Source organism: Uranotaenia lowii, chromosome 2 (assembly GCF_029784155.1).
Source record: "Uranotaenia lowii strain MFRU-FL chromosome 2, ASM2978415v1, whole genome shotgun sequence".
NCBI classification, from domain to species: domain Eukaryota; kingdom Metazoa; phylum Arthropoda; class Insecta; order Diptera; family Culicidae; genus Uranotaenia; species Uranotaenia lowii.
This window is the reverse complement of record NC_073692.1, coordinates 140,665,583-140,688,425: the sequence shown is the minus strand read 5'-3', so window position 1 is coordinate 140,688,425 and position 22,843 is coordinate 140,665,583. Positions and strand designations below refer to the sequence as shown.

Below are 22,843 nucleotides of genomic sequence, written 5' to 3'. Positions count from 1 at the left end.
TAAAATCTCCGCAAAGCAAAAAAAAAAGAAAAGAAAAACGTTGTCCACGGACTTTAAAAATGTGCTTTCGAGAAAAACGCGTTTGAAGTTTCTGCTCTTGCTTTCTTGCAGTATTAGATAGGAGGAGATAAAGGCCTATAACTTCTACAGTTTTGCTTCAATTGACATGAAAATTTGACACAACATTCTTGAAATGTTTTACAATCAGAAAATAAAAAAAATAAAAAAAACGATTTTTTGAAAGTGTTAGACCCTAACCCCCCCCCCCTCTTAATTCAGAAAAAATTTTAATCGCGAAGGAAAATTTTGGAGTAAATTAGAACTACCTGCTGTGATTTTTTTTCCAAGGACTCGAAGAATAGAGTAATGACTCTTTTACCCTCAATTCGCTTACTGTTTTCAAAAATATCAGAAAATGCATGTTGGATTTGAAAATTTTAAACCAAATAAGACTTATCTTGTGTGTTTTTATTCCGGGGAATCGAATGAAGACTTTTTGAGCCACCGAACGCTTCGGAAAATGGATTAATGGCTTAACTATTTGAAAAATGTAGGTGAAAGGTGAAGGTGAAAACAGCCATCACTCCATTCTCCAATGCGTCCGGAGGCTCGAATAGCTTTCTTTTGATTTCTCAAAAAAACTTTCGACAAATTTCATTTGGTTCAAAATTTTCCAATCCAAACATGTTTTTTCTGAAATATTTGATAAATGTCTCGGGGAATAACATTTTTCGAAGCCTGCCATTTCATTCTTCGGAAAAAATCATACTAGATAGACTCCTTTTGCTTCTAAATCTTCCAATCCATGCAAGCTTTTTCTGAACTTTGTTGAAAATGTTGGGAAAATCAGGGTAAAACGTCCATAACTTCATTGTCCGATACGCGGCTCAAATAGCAATCATTCGATTCCTCGAAAAAAAAAAATCACACAAGATAAGTCACATTTGGTTCAATATTTTAAAGTCCGAACTTACTTTTTTCATAAATGACTGAAAAAAATAAAAATTATTGGAAAAATCACACAAGAGAGGTCTGTTTTTGTTCAAAATTGCCTCGTCCAAATTAGTGTTTTTCTGGATTGTTTACTAAATAAAGGGAAATTAGGGGTTAAAAGGCACTATATTTTCCTTCGAAAGCTCGTGCGGCGTCTGAAGCTATGTTCAATAGACTTTCCGGACATTTTCACTAAAGTTTTTTTTTTATAGATTTGGTTCATGTAGGAGGTAAGATATTGAATATCCCTTTTTTCCATTATTGTTTGAAAATATACAATCTAGAGTACCCTACACTCGATATACTCAAATGAAATTGTTGCCACGAATACTTTGGATTTTTACACGAGGAGCTAAACCCTCGATGATATTTTAACGGATTAACCTGGAATTACCAACCTGAAAATGGAACCTTGTCACGAGCAGTAATCTCAAAGAGTTTGACCTTCGAAATTTGTTAAAAATTGTTTTTATTCCAACACACAATTCTACGGTATTGCGTCAATACATGGGGTATCTATCTACTAGCTAGCTCTCAATGCATTGGAAGTTAGAATGAAAGAATAAATATTTTCAGAAACTTGAAATGAGAGTATAATGTAAGGTTGGCAGATTTTTTTCCGGACAATTTCATCTGGAAACCTTGCAAAATCCGGAATTATTCAATTAAAATCAAGAAGAAAAAACTTGAAATATTTTTTTTTCATCAAAATACATCAGCAGATTTCAAATCATATTTAAGAATTTCAAAACACAACGCGGAGAGAAAAGACGACAGTTGTTCCAATTATTTCAGCTATTGATATCAATCATCAAAGTGTAGTTGATTTTTTTCACATTCAATTAGGCCGGAACAAATTTCAAATCTTTCTCTTGTCACTCGTAGTTGGAACATCGCGAGGAGGGGGATAATCAAAAATAATGCCAAAAACGAATAAATTGGAATAAATTGCACAAAAGTTTGTATGCAACTAAATTGCATACTATATCATTGCACAAAATCTATAAACCAAGCAGTTTTTCATCGAAAAGTTTTATAAAATCAAGAATATGAAAGGTTAAAAAAACGCCCATACTGCTATATATGCTTTTTGGTCTTGGTAATCTTTCGGATATTTGATTTTTTTTTCAAAATTTACATATAACACTTCAAACTTTATTTATTCCCCCCTTCGGGTTTTTTGGAAATTTCGAAGGGGGGGTTGACAAAAGTAGAAATTGATATTTGTTCCAGCCTTATAAATAAAATAGATTCTATTATATACTTCTGATTGACCTTATGTAATCAACTTTAAATATAGCTGATTTATAGTATGATTGATTTAACTATAAATATGAAAAATGTAACTACAATTGTATAATTGAATTCAGGCATTCAACTATAAATATAATAAATTCAGTTAAATATAAACTGTTAATTGACCTCCAGCAATCAGCCATAAATATAAAAGATTCAACTATAATAGTGTAATTGACTCAACTTTAAATGTTACAGATCGAACTACCAACTGCTGATTGACCTGTTGCAATCAACTATAAATATAATAAACTCAGCTTTAATAGTATTATTAATTTAACTGTGAATATAGATTTAACTTCATTTGTATGATTGATTCTACGCATTCAACTATAAATATAATATATTCAACCAGTGGTTGATGTTTTCATCTTTAGGAATCTTTCTGTGGGGGAATTTCTTATTTTTTTTTCTGTCCTTTAGGACAGGTCATGGATGGCCAAGATTTTCAACAGGGGGGCCAAATTTCAGACTTGTGATTTTATAGCGAACCACAAAACAATTTTTTCTTAAGTTTTCAAAGCAAACGAAAATAATCTTATTTTTAAAGATGATACACATACAAATGAAAAATGTCTGTATGATTGTTTTAGTCAATCAAGTTTAGTTTTATTTCAGTGATTTTTCATATGATTTTGATGATTTGTTACGAATTTTAACAAATTCGTCCTCAATTAGCTAAAAATTCCTTGGAATGATTTTCGAATGTACATACAAAAGTTACAAGCTCACAGAAAATAAATTTGATTTAAAATGCAAAACATACCTTATTTAATTTTCCCTTTAAGTCAGGTATGTAGTTTTTTTTTCAGGAATTTCAAATCTCTTTATTCATCCCATTAATGTAGAATAGTGTGGAATTATAATAGGTTAAAGTGCATTTAATGGTTTTCCAATTTTACAACTCCACTGTCCTCATTTTCAAATTCTGCTTTCCATTTTTCTTACGTTTAAAAATATAATTTTGTATTTGATCTTTTTTCTGCGTAACTTGGCTTTTGAAGAAGTGGAGGGCTTCTTAATATTTGCATTTTTATTTGAAAACATCTCAAAATTCGTCCATACTTAACTGATTTAAAACTATTGCAATTTTATTGGAGTTTTTTTTATTTCTCGTATCAACTTGGATTTGATCAACTTGGATTTGATCAGTGCATCAGGGAAAACTTTTCATAAATGGCAAAAAAAAGAATTAGATTTTTGTAAAATAATTTGAATTTGAAAAAATCAATATCGTTATTAAAAAAAGGTTTATATTCAAGTAAATTGCTCTTTAATGTGATTTGTAAGCAAGATATTAGTTTCAGTTGAAAGCTTGAAGAAAGTTACTGTAGTTTAAATACTATTCAGTTTTTCATTATTCATTTAAATAAGTGTTTACAAGACACGTTGCACATTCAAAGCAAGTTGAATTTCATAACTTTTCTATAAAAAGGTCCTTAATTAATAAAAAAAATATTTACTGGGAAAGGTTCAATATTATTAAACGATTTTGTGAATTTCGAGAATAATGTTTAAAAAACAACATTTAGAAAATAGAATTGGTTTCACAAATTATTGGAGTTCCTATAAAAAAAAATTGAAATTATTACGTAATGCAAAGGATTTGGTTATTTTTTTACTATTTGAAATCGAAAAAATGAATTCACTGCTACTTTAAAAATATTTCAGGTCAATTGTAGTATCAGGATTCATACAATTTAATGAAAATTTTACAGCACTTGTACATAACAAAGAGTTGCTTGATATTTAAAAAAATCAAATATTGGAATGAACAAAAAATTAAACTGCCATAAACCAAAAAGAAAGTTTTATATAATTTTTAATTTTCGCATGTTGTTATTCGGAAAAGTTTCGTGGAAAAAAATTACATAAATTCATTTTTTTTTCACATTATCATTTTATTGCTCTGAGTGATTTCGTTATTGGTGAGGCTTTCCAAAAACCCCTCAAATTTCAAACTGATTCCCAACGCTCGCTTGAAGCGTTGAGACCACTTTTTAAACCAGTGGTTTAAAGAAACCAACTATCAAAGTTTTATCAAACAAGGTCTTTCTTAAAGCACAGGAAATGTGTCAAATATATTACAAAACAAGAAATTTTAAGGTTTTTCATATGTTGTTGTATGTTGTATGTATGTTGCTTGTTATTTTTTTTTTCCTAAACCAAAAAAAAATCTAATATTGTAATTCTGATAAAGCTTCGTGGGTCACAAAAAACGGCCGCGGGCCTTGATTCGGCCATCCATGCTTTAGGTCTATCCCCGAAAGTGCAGCAGAACGAAAAAAAAAACAATTTATTGGGCAAGGCAAGGCAAGGTAACAGTAGACAAGTAAAGGTAAGCAAAAGCTTGGATAGCACCGGGGTGATTACTATCTAATTGTAATTTCCGAATTTCAGGTGACAAAAAAATCACTAAGACAGAAACAAAACGATGGCCATCTTCGAGCTTCTGACATGGTCATCAACCTATTGCTTGATGGAAGCGACTTTCAAACAACTTAAAATGTGAGTAAGTAAAAATGTGATTTAAAAAGTTTATAAATTGTGGTGTAATATGGAATTATTATTCTGAAAAAAATAATGCAGAAGCGTTAAATATACAAGGCGAATCTTCAATATCTATTGTTGGTTTCATGAAATCAACCATAAAACTATAATTGAAACTATCATATATACATATGTATATAGTTAAATCAACTATGCCCTTATGGTTGTACCTGCTATATCTATAGTTGGCCTCATGAAATCATTCATAAAAATATAATTTAATCTATCATATCTATAGTTAAATCAACTATAACCATATGGTTAAATGTACTTTATTTATTGTTCATGGCAGGAGATCAATCATAAGATTTTAGTTGAATCATACACAATTCGTTGAATGTATTATATGTATTATGGAATGCACAAAAACAAACAGATAATCAATTATAGATATGGTTAAAAGCTTAATATTTAAAGTTGGTTAAAAATAAATTAGAAATATGATTGAATATGAGTGGACTATTGTTGGAAATACTCTATTTTTCCATCCGTGAAGCTATGATTATTTGGATACAACTTGCCACAAAAAACCTTTTCAGACGAAAAAATGAATTATTTTAATGACTTAATTTGAGTTTTTTTTGTTAGAGTTTACAAATGAAGTATATGAATCCGGGCAAAATCCAAACTTCTTCCAAAGAATTCCGGGAAACCGGGCCGGATCGGACTTTCCTCAAATTTTATGTTAAATATCCGGGCAAGTCCGGATAAATCCGGGCAATCTGGCAACCTTAGTATCAACAGCAATGTATTTTTTTGGAGAATATTAACATGTTTTATGAGGCACGAGAGAAATTCCTTAATATAAACCGATAGACTGTACCCAAAAATGTCATGGATAAAAGTTGTTTAGTTATGATTTATTAAGCCCAAATAACCGAATCCCTAGAAAGAACGTATCTACAAAAAAAGCCTTAAGCCTGAATACGTACCGGGTGATATCACAATCGCTGGACGTGATGCAATCTTCGGCGTACTGCTTGGCCAGGACCATCGGCGGACGGCAAACGCTGGCCCCGCTCAGGGTCGAAATGTCGCAAACCAGTCCGGATTCGCAGTCCGAATCCCGGCGGCACAGTTCCCCGTACTTCCGACCCAGCATAAACACACAGTGCCCGATGACTGAAAGAGGCGAAACTTGATAGAGAAAACGGAACCGAAAGAGGGTGGTCGATAGCAGAAGAAGGAGGAAGGAAAACCAAAACATGGAGGAAAAAAAACCGGGTGAAAAAGAAGAAAAAAAGGTACCAGGTAAAATATCGGTTAGTGCTATTTTGTGCGTTTCGGTGAACTCCCTCAGATACACACAGATATGTTGTGTTATTTTTTTGTTGTTGTATGATGACTCGGGTACGCACCCGGGGAATTTTCCATTTTGTTTTTTTTTTGCTATGTTCAATGCGGACAGACATCGATAGGATGTAGTTGGAGGCTAAATTTAGAATTCGATGATCAGATATCTAATTTCAAGGTAATATAAAGCCGGGTTCTGAGAAGAAGAAGAAGAAGGAGAGAGCACAGCGATGACATGATTTACACTGATTTCCAGGTGGAAAATGAAGAAATGCATTTACTAACAGGATTAGAAAGACACGAAAAGGAGAAATAGAGTAAAGCTCAAGAAACCTCTTCGAGGTGGGATCGTAAAGATTGCCAGATGTCGGCGGTTAAACGTAAAATGGCTCGAAGCACGCAGATGGGAGTAGTTCTTGTGGGAGTGATTCTTTGGGGCAGACATTGGATGCCTTTGAACTAATTTAGGGTTATTCTGGTATACCAATGAAAGGTGGAAGGTGTTTTGTTTTGAAATTCCCTACGAGAATTTCACGTAATTTCATTAAAAGACTGTTGAATGTTTAATGGTTTCCATGAAAAGTTTTGGCAAGAAAGGGATTCAGGGGGGATGGATTTTGATTATTTTATAGATCGTTAATAATATGTTAATTATTATGATCAATATATAACAATGATTCTCTTGTCAATTTTGAAATATGATTGTACTAATATTTTAAATTAGAAGAAGACGTTACTTAAATTGACTTTTTGAATGTTAAGGTATTTATAAGATCACCCTCTCTCCCCAATATATAATACTAAAGGAACACGGAAAACGTTTGAATCGAAACAGAAAACTGGCGTGGCGGTGACATTTGAAGATTTCTGTTCTCCTACGCTTTTGGAGAAACCCAGATCCAGTCAGCCACATCAAAAGTGGTTTATTTGACAAAGATCCAAAAGAAAAGAGAAACATTACCTAGCAGTTCAGTTGACAGATTAGTGGGATTGTTTTTTTCCCGTTTTCTGTAAGTTTCATCAGCTGCCGTGAATTGCGAATAAAATGATTTGAGCCAAATGAAAGACTTCATCGACAGAAGCATGGCAGCAAGTTTGTAATTGAATTTTTGTCATCTGCTTGGATGTTGTCCTGCCAAGGAAAAGTCGAACGACTAGCAAGAAGTCCGACCTAAAGTGCAATCTCCGAGTGCCTTTCTTTCGTTCTTTTTTGTGCAATGCCATTCGCCTGCAATCCAAATTGACCCAGAATTCAAGTGCAGCACCACACCGGATAAGAGAGCAAAGTTCTGCATCACAAGTGGCTCCAGCAACCAGAAGCATCTACATAGTTGCCTGCTCTTTCATCTGAACTAACTATTGCCGTGAGATTCTTTGGAAATCGAGTTATGACGATGCTTTAATCCGTTCGCTGTCAGGTCAGTCTAATAGTTTTATTGGGAAGTTGACAAGACAGGAAAAGTTGCAACTTGTCACGTGCACAGTACCTAGAAGTGCTTGAATGGAAACGGAACATTCAATAAAATATACATCAAAGTGTTCGGTTGTGAATTTTTGAGCGTATGCGATGCAGCTTATTACTGTCTGGACCAGAGGGGGCCAAACCTAAGCCCTCGAGTCCCTGGTCGTTCCTCTGGAGACTCAGTGGAGGGTGGGCACACAAGGCCTTCTTTTGTGGCTAGCTCAATCTTGAGCAGGAACGGAGCTCCTCAAGGTCGGCTTTTACAAATTGCTGCTGATCAAGGACTGTTCGGAAAGGATCACACACTCTACCACTGAATTGATTTTTATGTGTTTTTATTAATTTACCTTTGTGTTTTGTGTGGCGTGTGTCTCGTTGGGCCGGCCTTTGCTGCTGTTGACGCTACTCCTTCGGAACGCTACGGGTATTTGGGGTGTGGCTAGGCAGTTGACAAGAATTGGCGGTAACTTTGCCAATTCCTTGTCAGCTCCTCAGGCCGGAACGGATATGGGATTCCGTTCAGCCTTCCAGATGTGGATTCCCTTCGGGATTCGACCTTGTATCACGGGAGGTGGTTGTCTGCCAAAATGGTCCAAATTGCAGAAACGCGGTACCAGATTGGAATCTTCCCGATACTTGTTGGTCCCGGAGGGCATAAAGCATATGCCCCTAAGTTTTGGGTCCTGGTGGATAAAAGGCCGATAAACTTCTGCGAGGACTACCAAGATCTTCACTTTTACCTGATTCGCTCTTCTCAATTGCGCACTGGTATTTTTCCGCTGTCGGACTTTAATGAACTTTTATATTAAACTTTTAATAGTTCCACCGTTATATTGTAAGGTTAAGTCCTCTCGATACGCAACCTAGCTGTCTTGGCGGTCAAAGCGGAAAGAGATCTTTTTAGTGTTAGTTTTGGTAGCTTTCCTCTCATCGGGCCAATTATACCACTTTTTTTTAACTTCTGGACTAATACCTTTTTAATTTGTGCGTTCCTTTTATACCCGTTCTAGTACAGCAATTTGTGTATTTGTTTCAGTGTACCTGTGTTAACATGTTGTGTTCTTGTGAGTCCTGTATTTTATATTAACTAAACCTATCTTGCTCTGATGAAATAATAAGTGAAATAATTAAATAACATTTAACAATAAACAAATAATTTAAGAAAATAAACAAGTAACTATTTACTTTGGAAGAACTTTACCGAGTTGAATTTCGCAACGGTAACACTACCCCATACTCCCCCTAAAAAAAATATATTATATGAATATATAATCATATTTTTTTAACTTAAGTTCCGTCTAATTCATCTCCGCTCAGAATAGACTTGAACTCTATGTGCATCCCTATGCGCTCAACAACCAATATCTTGCTTGCGCGAAATTAGCAAATATGAACTCTCATACGCATGAGAGATTATTTATCCACGCGTAAAAGTTGTTAGATCTTCCTCTTTCCCAATAACCCAGTCAAATCAAAAGACTTACGGAAAGAAAGAAAACTCTTACTACTGACATGCCGAGTGTTAATCGATAATGCTGTTTCATGAATGTTAAATGAGATGAATTCTAGAGAAAGGTTTATGGTGTTGTAGTTTGGAATCATAATGTAATTTAAAAATGAACTCATCCGAAAATAGGGTAAGTGAGACGTCATCACCTACGCGCCGCGATTTGGAATTTGTCATTGCTAGTTTTTATTTCACGGATCATTTCTATTCCTCTTTCGCTTATTTCCAGTTGAGCTTTGCTGACGATTTAAACTATTGAATCTATTGAGAGAGATGCTATAAAAATTTTGTTGATGATAAACAGAGACAAAAGTGATTAAACCTTCTTGAAAACTTCTCAACACTCAAGCCTCATCGAACTCAACGTCACTCATTTTAGCTATTGAAAACACTGCATCGGTTTTACTCGTCCATTTCATGCGACTATTGAAACAGACGCGGTTGTGTTTTGGGATTGCTGCGGTAAGATGTGATATTTTTTGATTTACTTTTTTTTTTGCATTGTTGTGTCTATCTACGCTCTACTGCGGAATACCGGGCTTAAGATCTGCCGATGAGAATATTCCCAGGATCTTTCCCTTTTCATCGGCTAGCTCGTAAGAACTTGTTCCGCGACGTGAAATAATAGTGCAGGGGGTGTACATTGGACCAAATTTTGCATTGTGGCTTGCTGAAGCATCTGAAAGTGCAAAATTTCTTTTGAATACCTTTTCGCCTACTTGGTACTCGGGAGCAGGTTTACGAAATCGAAGATTATAGGCTCTGGCGCTTTTGTCATAGGCCTTCTTTAGATTAGTTTCTACTAATTCGCGAATTTTCTTATTAACTGTTGATTTCAATTCGGTTCTTTCCTTCACAGGTCGTAGATGGATGTCAACTTGCTGACGATGTTCATCTCCCGCTTCCAAAATTTCATGCCCGAAAAGGATTTTATACGGTGTGAACCCTGTCGATGAATGGATAGTGTTGTTCAGTGTGTGTTCCACTTCGGCTATACGAGAATCCCATAGTCGCTGATCCAGTCGGACATATGTCCTAATGCAAGCATTTATGCTGCGATTGAGACGCTCGACTGGATTAGCTTGACTATGGTGTCTCGTATTGGCCCAATGCTGTATCTTATACCGTTCTAAAAATGCCTGAAAGTCCTTACTTAAGAAGCTGGACGCGTTATCGCTTATCAAATATTCTGGTACCGAGAAGCGATAGAACCACTGTTCTTCGAGAATTTTGATTATCAATGGAGTCGAAATTTTTTTAACTGGAACCAGAACTGTCCATTTTGAAAACAGGTCAAGCAACACCAGTAGATGTGCATTTCCTGATTTCGATCTGGGCAGGGATTGAATAAAGTCAATCGCCAGTATCTGGAACGGCTTTGTTGCTATGCGCGGATTCCCTAAAGCTGGATGCTGTGATGTTGAGGAAGGTTTGCACTCCTTGCATATTTGACACCTTTCCACAAACCTCTTAACTGATTGAGACATTTTCGGCCAAAAATATCTCAAGCGTACTTTTCCTAAAAGTTTTTCATGACCTATGTGAAAGTTTTCTTCGTGTACCTTTTGGAGAATTTGTGGCCGCAAGCTCTCCGGAACACAAAGCTTCCAGTCGAAGGAATAATCTAAAACTGCCGATTGACTAGGAAGAAACTTGTACAGTTTTCCCCCTTCGACTTTGAAGTCGACGTAATCCGATGGAGATGTTTCTACTTTAGTGAGTAATGTCGCGTACCATGAACTCCCCACAGTACTTAGCTCATCCAGATCGAGTGAACGGGATAGAGCATCAGGCACGATATTGTCCTTCCCCTTCCTGTGGCGAATTTCAATATCGTAGCCCTGAAGTTCTATACTCCATCTACTCAACCTGGACGAGGGACGCCACTTCCCTTTCATAATGTGGGTTAAGGCCGAAGCATCAGTAACCACCACAAAATGAGTTCCTTCTATATACGGACGGAATTTTTCTATTGCCGATAGTACTGCTAACCCTTCTTTTTCCGTAGCTGCGTATGCCTGCTGTGCCGGAGACAACTTTTGGGAAAAATAAGCGATGACTTTTTCCCCATCAGGATGTTCTTGCGTGAGGATCGCCGCGATTGCGCCATCACTTGCATCGCTTTGAATCGCGAAAGGCAATTCGAAATTTGGATTCGCGAGTACCGGTGCTGCTATCAGACTTTCTTTCAGTTTCCCAAAAGCTTCCGTGGCCACCGGACTCCAGTTAAGTGACTTCGGTTTATTGCGAAGAAGACTTGTGAGCGGTGCCGCTAGTTCGCTGAACTGGGGGATAAATCGGCGATAGTAATTCGCCATCCCCAAAAAGCGCCGAAGGGAACGGAGGGACTTGGGGCGCTCATAGTTGACAATAGCCTCGATTCTATCTGGGTTCGGCTGCACTCCTCTGGAGGACAATATGTACCCGAGGTATGGGAGCTCACTCAGACAGAATCTTGACTTGTCCAAGTTTATCGACAGGTTTGCCTGTTTAAGACGTCGTGCTACTTCGGTTAGAGATTGGAGATGGGAGTCGAATGTGTCGTTCACGACGACGATGTCGTCGAGATACACGAACACATTCGGCTCTAGTTCTCCGTGGCCTAGGACAATGTCCATTAGTCTGGAGAGTACTGCGCTCGAGTTACAGCAGCCGAATGCTACCCTAGTGAAACAAAATAAACCTCGCCCCAGCACCGAGAAGGCCGTATACTTGCGCGACCTCGGGTGTAGTTCAATTTGCAAGAAAGCTTTCGAGAGGTCTATCGTGGATAAAAACTTACTTGCGCCTAAGCGACTAAGTATACGGTCTTGGTGTGGAATCGGGTAAGCGTCCCTCTTCGTTCGTTCGTTTAAACGCCTCGCGTCTAAACATAATCGAACTTCTCCATTTGGTTTAATTACGGGAACAGTGCTGAGTGACCAATCACTGTTGCATGGCTCGATCACCTTTTGCCGAAGCATGTTATCGAGCTCGCGATTAATTTTTCTTTGCATTTCAGGTGAGGTGGGGTAAGGGTTTATACGAACCGGAGGTGAACTTTTGAACTCCTCTTTGAGTTCAATCTCGTGTTGGATCAGGGGGGTCACCTCTAAAACTTGTCCTTCCTTGGCAATTTTGAATTTTGCTTTAACTACTTCTAGTCGCGATATTTGGGTTTCAGTTAGATTATTTTGATCTTCCTCGGCTAAATCAAGTTCTTCTATCTCACATTCTCCCTCTCTAGTTACCCCTTCCCCTAGGCTAGAAAAATTCGGAAAATTAGGCTGAATTTTGAAACTTTTCCAAAAATCGCTGTAACCAAGAATCAGTTTACGCTTCAGATTGGGGGCAACTAAAGTTTCTATTATTTTGGTTTGAGAATTGAATGTAATTGGAAGGTGAACATATCCTTCTACCTGAACGAAAGCACCTGAGGCGGTTCTTAGGGTGACTTCTGTGGGGAAAATTTTTAACTTTAAATCTTTGATTAATTTCTTACAGCCTACTCCGAGAATGGATCTCTGGGCGCCACTATCTAGTAGCCCTATGATATCTATTCCCATCACGTTTACCCTCGCGTGGGGACGATCATCCCCCTCGACGTGTATCAAAAGCTCGTTTGCGTAGCTTTCCGAACAGTAATCGGTTTTCGATAACGGTCTTAGACCGATCGATTGCATTTCGTTTCGTGTGTGATCTTGATTAGGGTTTTGGAATAGAGGCAGCTCAGCTTGCCCCCTCAAGCTGAACTTTGTGCGTTTTTTTGGCACACTGGACATTGGTTTGTGTTCACATTTGCGAAACCACAAAGCCTACAAAATCTTCCTTTTTCTTCCGGACAGTTTATGTAATGATGCCCCTCTTGCCTACAATTGTAACAGACTCCGATCGGCGGCCGTCTATACGATTGAACCAATTGCTGTAAAGTTCCCCTTGCTGTTCCTTCCATAGGTTCTAATGTTTCACCCCTTTTCTCCCCTCCCTCTTTTTCTCTAAAGTTTCTTCTGAAATTTTCTGTTTTTATTTGCTGACCTATTTTTTCTTTTTCAGGATTCGGTTTGAAGAAAACGCGCCTTTTGTCATTGGAGTTCGCGGTGTATCGAGGTTTCGGATCCGAGATTGACATTTCATTGACGTGGCTATGACGATTTCGATTTTGGCCTTCCGTGACCTTCTGAAAAATATTCGCGTTGTTTTCATCGATAATACGACCGTACTTTTTAAGCTTCGCGAGATTTTTGATGCCTGCTGCAGTCATCGCGTTTTTGTAATCGAATCGGAGATTGCGCCAAATAATTTTGAAACGACGGTGTTCTGAAGGCGGCTTTGTCATTGATCGAAAGAGTTTTTGCATATCATGACAATAGTCTACGAATTTCTCACCTCGAGCTTGCTTACGTTCTGTTACTTGCGCTTCGATTTGGAAATCTAAATCCGGCGGTAAAAACTCGCGTCTTATTTCTCTTTTTAGTTGAGACCACGTTCGAAAATCTCGATTTTCAAAACCCTCCATAAACCAGTCTTTTGCACGCCCAGTAAATAAATGAATTGCGCTTTTGAATAGTTCACGATCCGAAATTTCTTCTGATTTTGCTCTCATTTTTATTTCTTTCAGGAATTCCGACAACATCCTTCCCTGATCTTTCCCGTCATATTTCAATCTCCATTCCGCTACCGGTATCCTCCTCAACCTAGCCTTTCCTTCCCTTCTCCGATTCCTTCTCTGTCCCCTTCTGCTGTGCCCCGATGAATCAGATGAGCTTTCAGTCGAAGACGAAGTGGAAAGCTCTGTACTTTCTGTTAAACTACTATCTGAAGAAGTCGCACACCTGACCGATTTGCGACGTTTGTCGGAACTTTTCTTTAAGATAGTTTTCTCATGAGTTCTCGACAATATTGAGGGTTTCTTAAAACGGATTTTAGCTTCTGAGTTCTGGTCAGATTCACTTTCTGAGCCACCACTTGACTCAGCTAGTTTGACCCTCCTACCTCTCTTTTCAACTTTCGGTTTCCCCTCTTGTACCACTAATCCATCTTTGCTCTGCTCACTCTTTTTATTTTCTTTCTCCTCAACCTGCCTTTCCGATGTACCCTCCTCCAATTTCAAATCAATCGTTTCTCTAAATTTTTCATTTAGATTTGTTAAAAGCTTTTCCAACCTTCTTTTCTTTTCCACTCTTTCTTCAGCTTCTTTCATTCTCTTTTGTTCTTCTTCTATTTGCTTTTCCCGCATCTTTTTTTGTTGCTCTGTAGTTTGAATCACGAAATTTTTAAAAAGCTTTATGATTTCCCCAGTATTTTCTTCTTTTCCCTCTTCGTATTCGCTGAGAACTTTCATTAGTTCATCAGCCCTTTGGACGGATTCTTCCATCTCAACAATTCTTGAGTTCAAAGTATTCGATATTCCCCCTATTGCTTCGTCCCTCAATCCTCTTTCCTCCATTTCATTTCCCGAAACTGTTTCATTCAGCACTTCTATTTCTTCTCTAACTTCTTCCAGGGCCATCGTAATTTCGGATTCAATCTCTTCTGGATAATCAGCTATACTCTCAAAAGTATCTGGGAAGTGAGAAACAAAAGTATCGTTCGCCACCTGTCCTAATTCTGTTATTTTGCTTGCAAATTTGCCTGACTTTGGTGCATTTAGCAACAAATAAATTCGCACCCGATAATGCACTAACCGTGTTTTGAGCTTTAGCCTTTCTAGGGATCTCACCTTGGGGTTCTCGAGCAGATCTTTTATAATTTTAAGTTTAGTATTGATGATTGCTATCTCTCCCTGTGTTTCTTTTCGCGGGTGGAAAGCAACGAAATCCTTTCCGTCTTTTTCTGATTTCAAGCGATCTTTTAGCTTCCTCCGCTTGATACTCTCGTGTTCTAAACCAAAAGGTATGTTTCTGATTGATAATTCGTGCTCAACCTCGTCAATTGAAAGGTGAGACACGTCCATATGACAATACAATTTACGCAAGTCCATGATTTTACGATTCGGATAAGTGATAACTAAATTTTGATTTTGATTAATTTCTATTAAACAAACTTAACTATATAAATAACGAATCACTTGTTGTTGAAACCATAAACAACTTTTTTAACAAACGATTCACTAGAATTCACCATTTAACATTCAAACGTGAAAATTTTCTTGGTTTCCCCAACTTTTCTGATTTGAGCTGAGAATATTTTTACTCGAATCAAGACCCAAAAACTTTTTTATGAAAAATTGTAAAACGTACTTTATCGATTGTCGACGCAAAATGTTCGCTGTCGCTCGTGGACGCTTAGTCTGAAGCAGCAAATTAATTAGATTTTCACTTTTTGGTAAGAAGTATGATATCGTGAAACCACTTTGATACCCAACTCGCATCAGAGACTTCGTTTTTGATTTTCCTGGCTAACTAATTCCCTCAGGCTCACTGTGTTTAACCAAACCTAGAATCCCTGACCAGCTTGTAGTTAGTTGGGCGCCATTTATTACTGTCTGGACCAGAGGGGGCCAAACCTAAGCCCTCGAGTCCCTGGTCGTTCCTCTGGAGACTCAGTGGAGGGTGGGCACACAAGGCCTTCTTTTGTGGCTAGCTCAATCTTGAGCAGGAACGGAGCTCCTCAAGGTCGGCTTTTACAAATTGCTGCTGATCAAGGACTGTTCGGAAAGGATCACACACTCTACCACTGAATTGATTTTTATGTGTTTTTATTAATTTACCTTTGTGTTTTGTGTGGCGTGTGTCTCGTTGGGCCGGCCTTTGCTGCTGTTGACGCTACTCCTTCGGAACGCTACGGGTATTTGGGGTGTGGCTAGGCAGTTGACAAGAATTGGCGGTAACTTTGCCAATTCCTTGTCAGCTCCTCAGGCCGGAACGGATATGGGATTCCGTTCAGCCTTCCAGATGTGGATTCCCTTCGGGATTCGACCTTGTATCACGGGAGGTGGTTGTCTGCCAAAATGGTCCAAATTGCAGAAACGCGGTACCAGATTGGAATCTTCCCGATACTTGTTGGTCCCGGAGGGCATAAAGCATATGCCCCTAAGTTTTGGGTCCTGGTGGATAAAAGGCCGATAAACTTCTGCGAGGACTACCAAGATCTTCACTTTTACCTGATTCGCTCTTCTCAATTGCGCACTGGTATTTTTCCGCTGTCGGACTTTAATGAACTTTTATATTAAACTTTTAATAGTTCCACCGTTATATTGTAAGGTTAAGTCCTCTCGATACGCAACCTAGCTGTCTTGGCGGTCAAAGCGGAAAGAGATCTTTTTAGTGTTAGTTTTGGTAGCTTTCCTCTCATCGGGCCAATTATACCACTTTTTTTTAACTTCTGGACTAATACCTTTTTAATTTGTGCGTTCCTTTTATACCCGTTCTAGTACAGCAATTTGTGTATTTGTTTCAGTGTACCTGTGTTAACATGTTGTGTTCTTGTGAGTCCTGTATTTTATATTAACTAAACCTATCTTGCTCTGATGAAATAATAAGTGAAATAATTAAATAACATTTAACAATAAACAAATAATTTAAGAAAATAAACAAGTAACTATTTACTTTGGAAGAACTTTACCGAGTTGAATTTCGCAACGGTAACAAGCTTCTGCACGGAACCGGAAATGAAATCATTCGAACTTTTTTTTATTGAAACCATTTCAAAAACAACATTCATAACCGATCACGTGGAAGGAATGGCATCGTTGCACAGCTCAGAGTTTTTGGAATAAATTGTTGCACATTTATTAGGGAAGGAATCGTGAGAACTTGTAGCCAATTGAGTAGTTTTATTTTGCTTTAGCTTTTTCTTGCACTTGTTGATTTTTTTGCAGTAATTGGAAAAATGTTGCAATATACGAGCTTCGAAAACTACAAAATCATGGCTTATCAAGTATTGAATGAGAACATGAATAAATTAGTCGAAGAACAAAAACTTGACACAAGACATAACATTTATAAATTGAGGATGGAGAAAAACCTATTTAGTTCAATTAAACCCTCGATCTATCCCTGAAATTTTTACCCGTAAGAGTTCCTGGAGTGTCAATTTGAAACTCCTGACTTAAAACCGCTATATCTCTCTTGTTTCTCATTCGATTTTAACAAAATTTATAGTTTTTGAAAACCTCGCAGTGTAACTCAAATATGTTTCCCAGACGATATTCATCTACAATACTTCAGTATTCTGTTATTCAAAGTCTAAGAAAAAAAATCCGAAAAACATGCTTGAGAAAATAGAATGTGCATCAGCTATGGAATGCTCATAAAAAATGTCACTTTGTGTCCTAGAAATCTGAAGTTAAAAACTATACGTGGCGCAAAATGGTATATTTTTTTGAATTGTTTAACATCTAGATTGCAAAAAATGTAAAAAAGTGGTGTAAAAACCGTACTTTTCAATCAATGAACCGTCAAAATTGTTTACGTCACACCAGATAAATAAAAAAAAAAGAGGTTTGGAACATTGACTAATCTATATTCTATTCTGTATTCAAATATCCCCGGAAAGGGTTGTGTTAGTAAAGAGGGGTTTATAGATCAAGATCCATTTGAGTTAATGGTGTGATCGTTTTTCCTACACTTTCTTTGTTCCTAGTTATTTCATAAGGAAACCTCTACTTAAGGGTTTCCACGATGAAATTGCCACACTATGAAATTGCTCTAATTTTTTAACCGTTGGTTGAGAATGTAATGAAAATTTGGGTGGATTTAGTTCATAGTGCATTGTTTACATCCTGCAAGATTAAAAGTCCTGTGATCAAAACTCGCGGAAATGGAGTCGAAAGAATCTTGTGTATTCATCACGAGAACAAAGATCTCTCGCATCGTTCCATTGTTAAAACGTTGGGAATTCTACGGTGTCGCGAGTGATTAGCGGTTCGAGGAACGATTGACCACCGATCGGAAGCCTAGAAGTGAAGGAAAAAGTATTCCGTGCAACAACAGAAATCACAAGCGCGTAGTTGGGGCCTTCAACCAGAACCCGAACGCCTTCGTTCGAGATGTGGCTAAGAAGGCTGGGCTTCGAACGTTCAAGGTACAAATAAGGCCCCTAATCGCGACTAGAAGCAGAACAAGTCCACCAAAACCCATACATGAAAGAGTGCCTCCAGAAGCGGCTGCTTCCTCTCCTTGAGGCCCACAACGTTCCAACAATCTTCTGGCCGGATTTGGCCTCACGCCACTAAAACTCCAAGGACGTGCTGAAGTGGTATGCGGACAATAAGGTCAATTTCGTGCCGAGAATGTTGAACCCCATCGAGAAGTACTGGGCGATTATGAAGCAGCACCTTCTAAGGTAATGAGGACAGTCAAGGAACTGAAGAAAGTATGGGTTTACATAAAAAAAAGAGTCGATTCACAGGTTGTGCAGAATCTTATAGCCAGGGTTAAAGCCAAGGTGCGGACATTTGCGTATGGACTGTAAATAAAATACGAGTAAAATGGTAAAATGAAGTTAAAAAGTTATTTTTCAATCCCTGAAAATTTGAGGCAATCGGATAAAAACTCGAATTTTGCGAATCAATTTTGTGTGTGTCAATTTGATCGTGGCACCTTAAAGGGTATAGGTATAAATATCTATGAGGCAATGATAAAAACTCCAAAGCTGTCGGAAAAAACAGAAATATTGCAATGGTGCAACATTCTTTAAAAAAATATATATTTTTTAATCCTCTCCAAGTTGTTGTTTTTTCAATTCAAAATATTCAATGTTCAAACCTTAAAGTTCAAATTTACTGTAAACGTTACATGAAAATTCTGCAAAAAATCGTGGATAAGCTGCAACCAAAACAAAGCTTTTTAGACCTCAGGGTTTGAGAAATTTAAATACGATCTCAAATCGACTCAGTCTAGTGCCTGAATCTCCTTTTTTGTTTTAATTTTACCTGACGGTATGTATGGTGTATGTTGGTTAGCCACCATGGGTTTAGAGCGTTTCGTGTTCATCTTCGATTGTTTGAATGCAATTGGTGAATGCTTGACTATGAAATTCTTTTAGCTACACACGATTGGGGGATGAATGACCAGCAAAGAAGAGAAACCCATTTGAGGGACAGTCAAATGAGTGTGACGGAACAAAAGGCTTCACAGTAACAGCTCCACGTCTCATGATGCTGACGGATCTCAATCCTGGTGGGAAGCTTCGCCAGCAACGAGCCTTTTTTAAAGCCGCCGACTGTGGCCTACAGGATAGTGTTTCAGTCTTCTAAGCCAGAGGTCCTGAAATCGAGTCTCGGTCACGGCGTATATAGTACTCTTTCTGTGGTCTGGTGGTGTTAGCATTAGTAAGATGCTAGCAATTATATCCTTGAAAGATGTATGCTTTAGTCTTAAGTAGAATTTAGATCTCTTCAAAGAAACATGAAGTTTCACTGAGATCCTTTATTTGTGTGTTCGTTTTTTCAAGCCGGAACTCATTAATTAAAAAGCCACCTACTAGGATTTGAAAAAAAAAACAATCTCTTAAATTGTTTAAAGAAGGTACCTATACTAATATCGTTCAGAATTCATGACTTACGTTACATTTAGTTATACTGCATTACAAACGATGATATGATAAGAGCAATTCAGACAACTTATTTATCAAAATACCCATCCCATGCGTAAAACAACATAAGCGTGCAAGAATTTATCCGAAATTGGAAGTCAGTTGATAACCGTATAGTTACCAAGAACCCATTTGTGAGGAGAAAGACTCTAAGCGTGCAATACGTCACTGCAGTTTCCGGAAAGAAAAGTAGCGCACGCGAAGAAGGCCGCACAAACTTAGCGTGTCAGGAAAGCCAGAAGTTCACCAGAGGAATAGATTGTTCCGGAAGTGAAGCGCAAACACGGGCAAGATCCCGTGCATAAAAAAAGCGACGACGGAAAAAGGGAAGCCAGCGAAGGAGACGAGGAGCCCCAGAGAAACTAGTATATCTCATCGAAGCACAGTACGAGGCATTTTCGTGCAAGGTCTTGCACGACGGTGTCTTGTCCGAACCAATCCCGGTAACTGCTGGAGTGAGACAGGGATGTATTTTGTCACCGTTGCTTTTTCTCATCGTAATGGATGAGATCTTGACTGGATCGCTTGACTGTAGACCAAACCGAGGATTGCCGTGGAATCCTTAAACAATGGAGCAACTGAACGACCTTGACCTGGCAGACGATATTGTTTTGCTCGCCCAAACACAACAAAACATGCAGAGCAAACTCGACGACCTCACTGGAAGCTCCAAGGCAGCAGGTCTCAAAATCAATGTCGGAAAGACCAAGTCGATGGAAATCAACACAGAAAATCGTTCCAATTTCGTGGTAGCTGGAAAACGGGTTGAGACAGTGGAGTGCTCCAGTATCTTGGTAGCCGGATTACGCCTGATGGTGGTACCAAGAAGGACATCGAAACCCGCATAAGAAAAACCCGATCTGCGTTTGCGAGTCTCCGAAACATCTGGCGCTCACGCCAGATCTCTCTACGAACTAAGATCCGAATCTTCAACTCAAACGTCAAATCCGTATTGCTGTACGGGTGTGAAACTTGGTGCACATATGCGGTGACGACGCGAAAACTGCAAATTTTTGTGAATCGCTACCTGCGGAACATCATCCGCGCTTGGTGGCCTGGCAACTGGATCTCAAACGTTGAACTTCATCGCCGGTGTCATCAAAAGGCGCTAGAAATCGAGATTCGGGAACGTAAGTGCAGATGGATTGGGCACACGCTGCGAAGAGATGAAAACGAGATTTGCAGAGAGGCGCTTGACTGGAATCCAGATGGGCATCGAAGAAGAGGCAGGCCCAAAAGCTCGTGGCGGCGAAGTCTAGCCGCTGAAATCCGCACAGTTGACGAGAACCTTGGCTGGCAGCAAGTGAAGACGCTGGCTCCGGATCACCAGCAGTGGAGATCTTTTATTTCAGCCATATGCGTCGGTCAATCGGCGCCGGACCCTTGGGTAGGTAGGTAGGAAATTCCGAAGGAAAAGGGTTGCAGAAGGCGGCCCTTTCTATTTACTGCGCAAGTTTTCACGGCGCGTTGGTTTTCACTTCCAAGGTCAGGTTCTCCATCTGGCGGAAATCAAAAAAGCTTCCGGTTTCTCCATCTGGTGGAGGTCAAAAGCTTCCGGTTTCTCCATCCGGCGGAGGTCCAAAAGCTTCCGGTTTCTCCATCCGGCAGAGGGCAATAAGCTTCCGGTTTCTCCATCCAGCGGAGGCGTAAGAATCTTCCGGAATACGTTAAAGCAAGCTCAGTGGACACGGCGGGCACCGTTGGGTCAAACGACGACAGAACACACGACGGGTGTGCAATAGCAGCCGTGATCAATTTCCGGTTCTGGTGGTTTCTACAGGCCGTTGCATGAAATCCGGCATTCAAGTGGTCGTAGAAGAGCGACGACTGGTTTGCCAAGTGTGGTGTATATCTTCTTGCAGCAGAGCTGTGCTCAAGGTGGTCCCCAGGCGACATCCGGTAGGGTCGTGCGCCGTGATCGCGGGACACGGTGTCAGCAACCACCGCAGGAGGCGAGGGCCGCTTGTACTGCGTGCTGGTTTCGGTGTCGGCAACGACCGTAGGAGGCGAAAGCCGCGTGTACTGCGTCCAGAAGCAGGTGGCCAGGACGACCGCAGGAAGCTAAAGCCGCGTGTGTTGCGCTCGGCAACAATCGTCTCAATCAGGAAAGACATCGGTTGCTACTGGTTCGGCAGCCTGGGTTGCACCGCTACAGTCGCAACAGCACTAAAGGCAGCAATTGCATCGGCGGGAAGAATCAACTGCCACATCCTTCCGGTGGTTCCAGTGGCAGGATTCTTGGTTGTCTGGATGCGCTGGTCAACGCGTCAAATCAATCCGCCACGTCAAAGGGCTAGCAACTATGGTGAAGTTCAGCGGCAGATAGTAGGAGAATGCATTCAAATGCAAGCCGTAAGTGAAGCAAACCATGTACACGCAAATTTATATTGTTGTAACCGGGAAGGTAGGAGATAAATGTTGCATAACATGAAAGTTTAACCGCAATTCTTGACTCTATTTTGTGGCCTCATCCACGATAACGCAATATATTATACATGCAGATTAAAACCAAAATATGATCGCTAATAACCAAAGAAGCCTTGCCTACTAGCGACACGTCGCATACGTCGCGACGTTGAAAATCATAACGACGCATCGCGAGTTTCCTAGGCGACTTGAAGCATGCGAACGATGGCCTAAGGAAAATGGACAGTAAATATCGTAAACAATGTTTGTGTAATACATTGAAATCGCCTACTGGACTGAAAAAAAGAAAAACAAACCTGCGAATGACAGAAATATCGCTAGTAAAAAGTGTCGCTAGTAAAACTGTCGCTATTCGGTTTGGTGCTATACACATAATAACAAATTTTGAGTATTTGAAGTTTTTCTAGATTATTCTCAGGATAGTGAAAAGAGGACTCGGTAGGCTGTGGAAGAACAAAGCGGACGCGTTTTTTTCTGACAGTAAGAAATGCAACTCCAAAAATTGAAAATTTGTGAAGTTTTCAAAGAAACGACCGAATATCGAAGTTTTCATGGTACTGGCCAACCCGAAGAAAATTCACCCTATAGATTCGAATCCTCTGAAGAAGCGCACCTAAAGAATCGTCTGAAGAAGTCTCCCCAACATCACCTGATCCATCTGAGCCAAGAATTGTCGACACCTGGAAGGAATGGTCAAGTATCGAACATCGGGCCCCTCCATGGGTGCAAGTATCGTTAGCTATGGTTTCAACTGCAGTGGAAGCTATTACTGTGCCCTGGATCCTTCGAGGTCAAAATTC

The 22,843-nt window shown here is 39.2% G+C and overlaps 1 protein-coding gene across 2 annotated transcripts in view; it reads right to left on the bottom strand.

Annotated features, from left to right (window-relative positions):
• LOC129746956 (prohormone-3-like) overlaps window positions 1-22,843 on the bottom strand; it is a 169,585-nt gene that overhangs the window by 19,996 nt on the left and 126,746 nt on the right. The window contains exon 4 of one of the 2 annotated variants that reach the window (XM_055740929.1): window positions 5,772-5,976. In XM_055740929.1, coding sequence (XP_055596904.1) covers window positions 5,772-5,976 — 205 coding nt within the window. The remainder of the gene's footprint in view (window positions 1-5,771; window positions 5,977-22,843) is intronic. The other variant, XM_055740930.1, reaches the window with a different exon arrangement.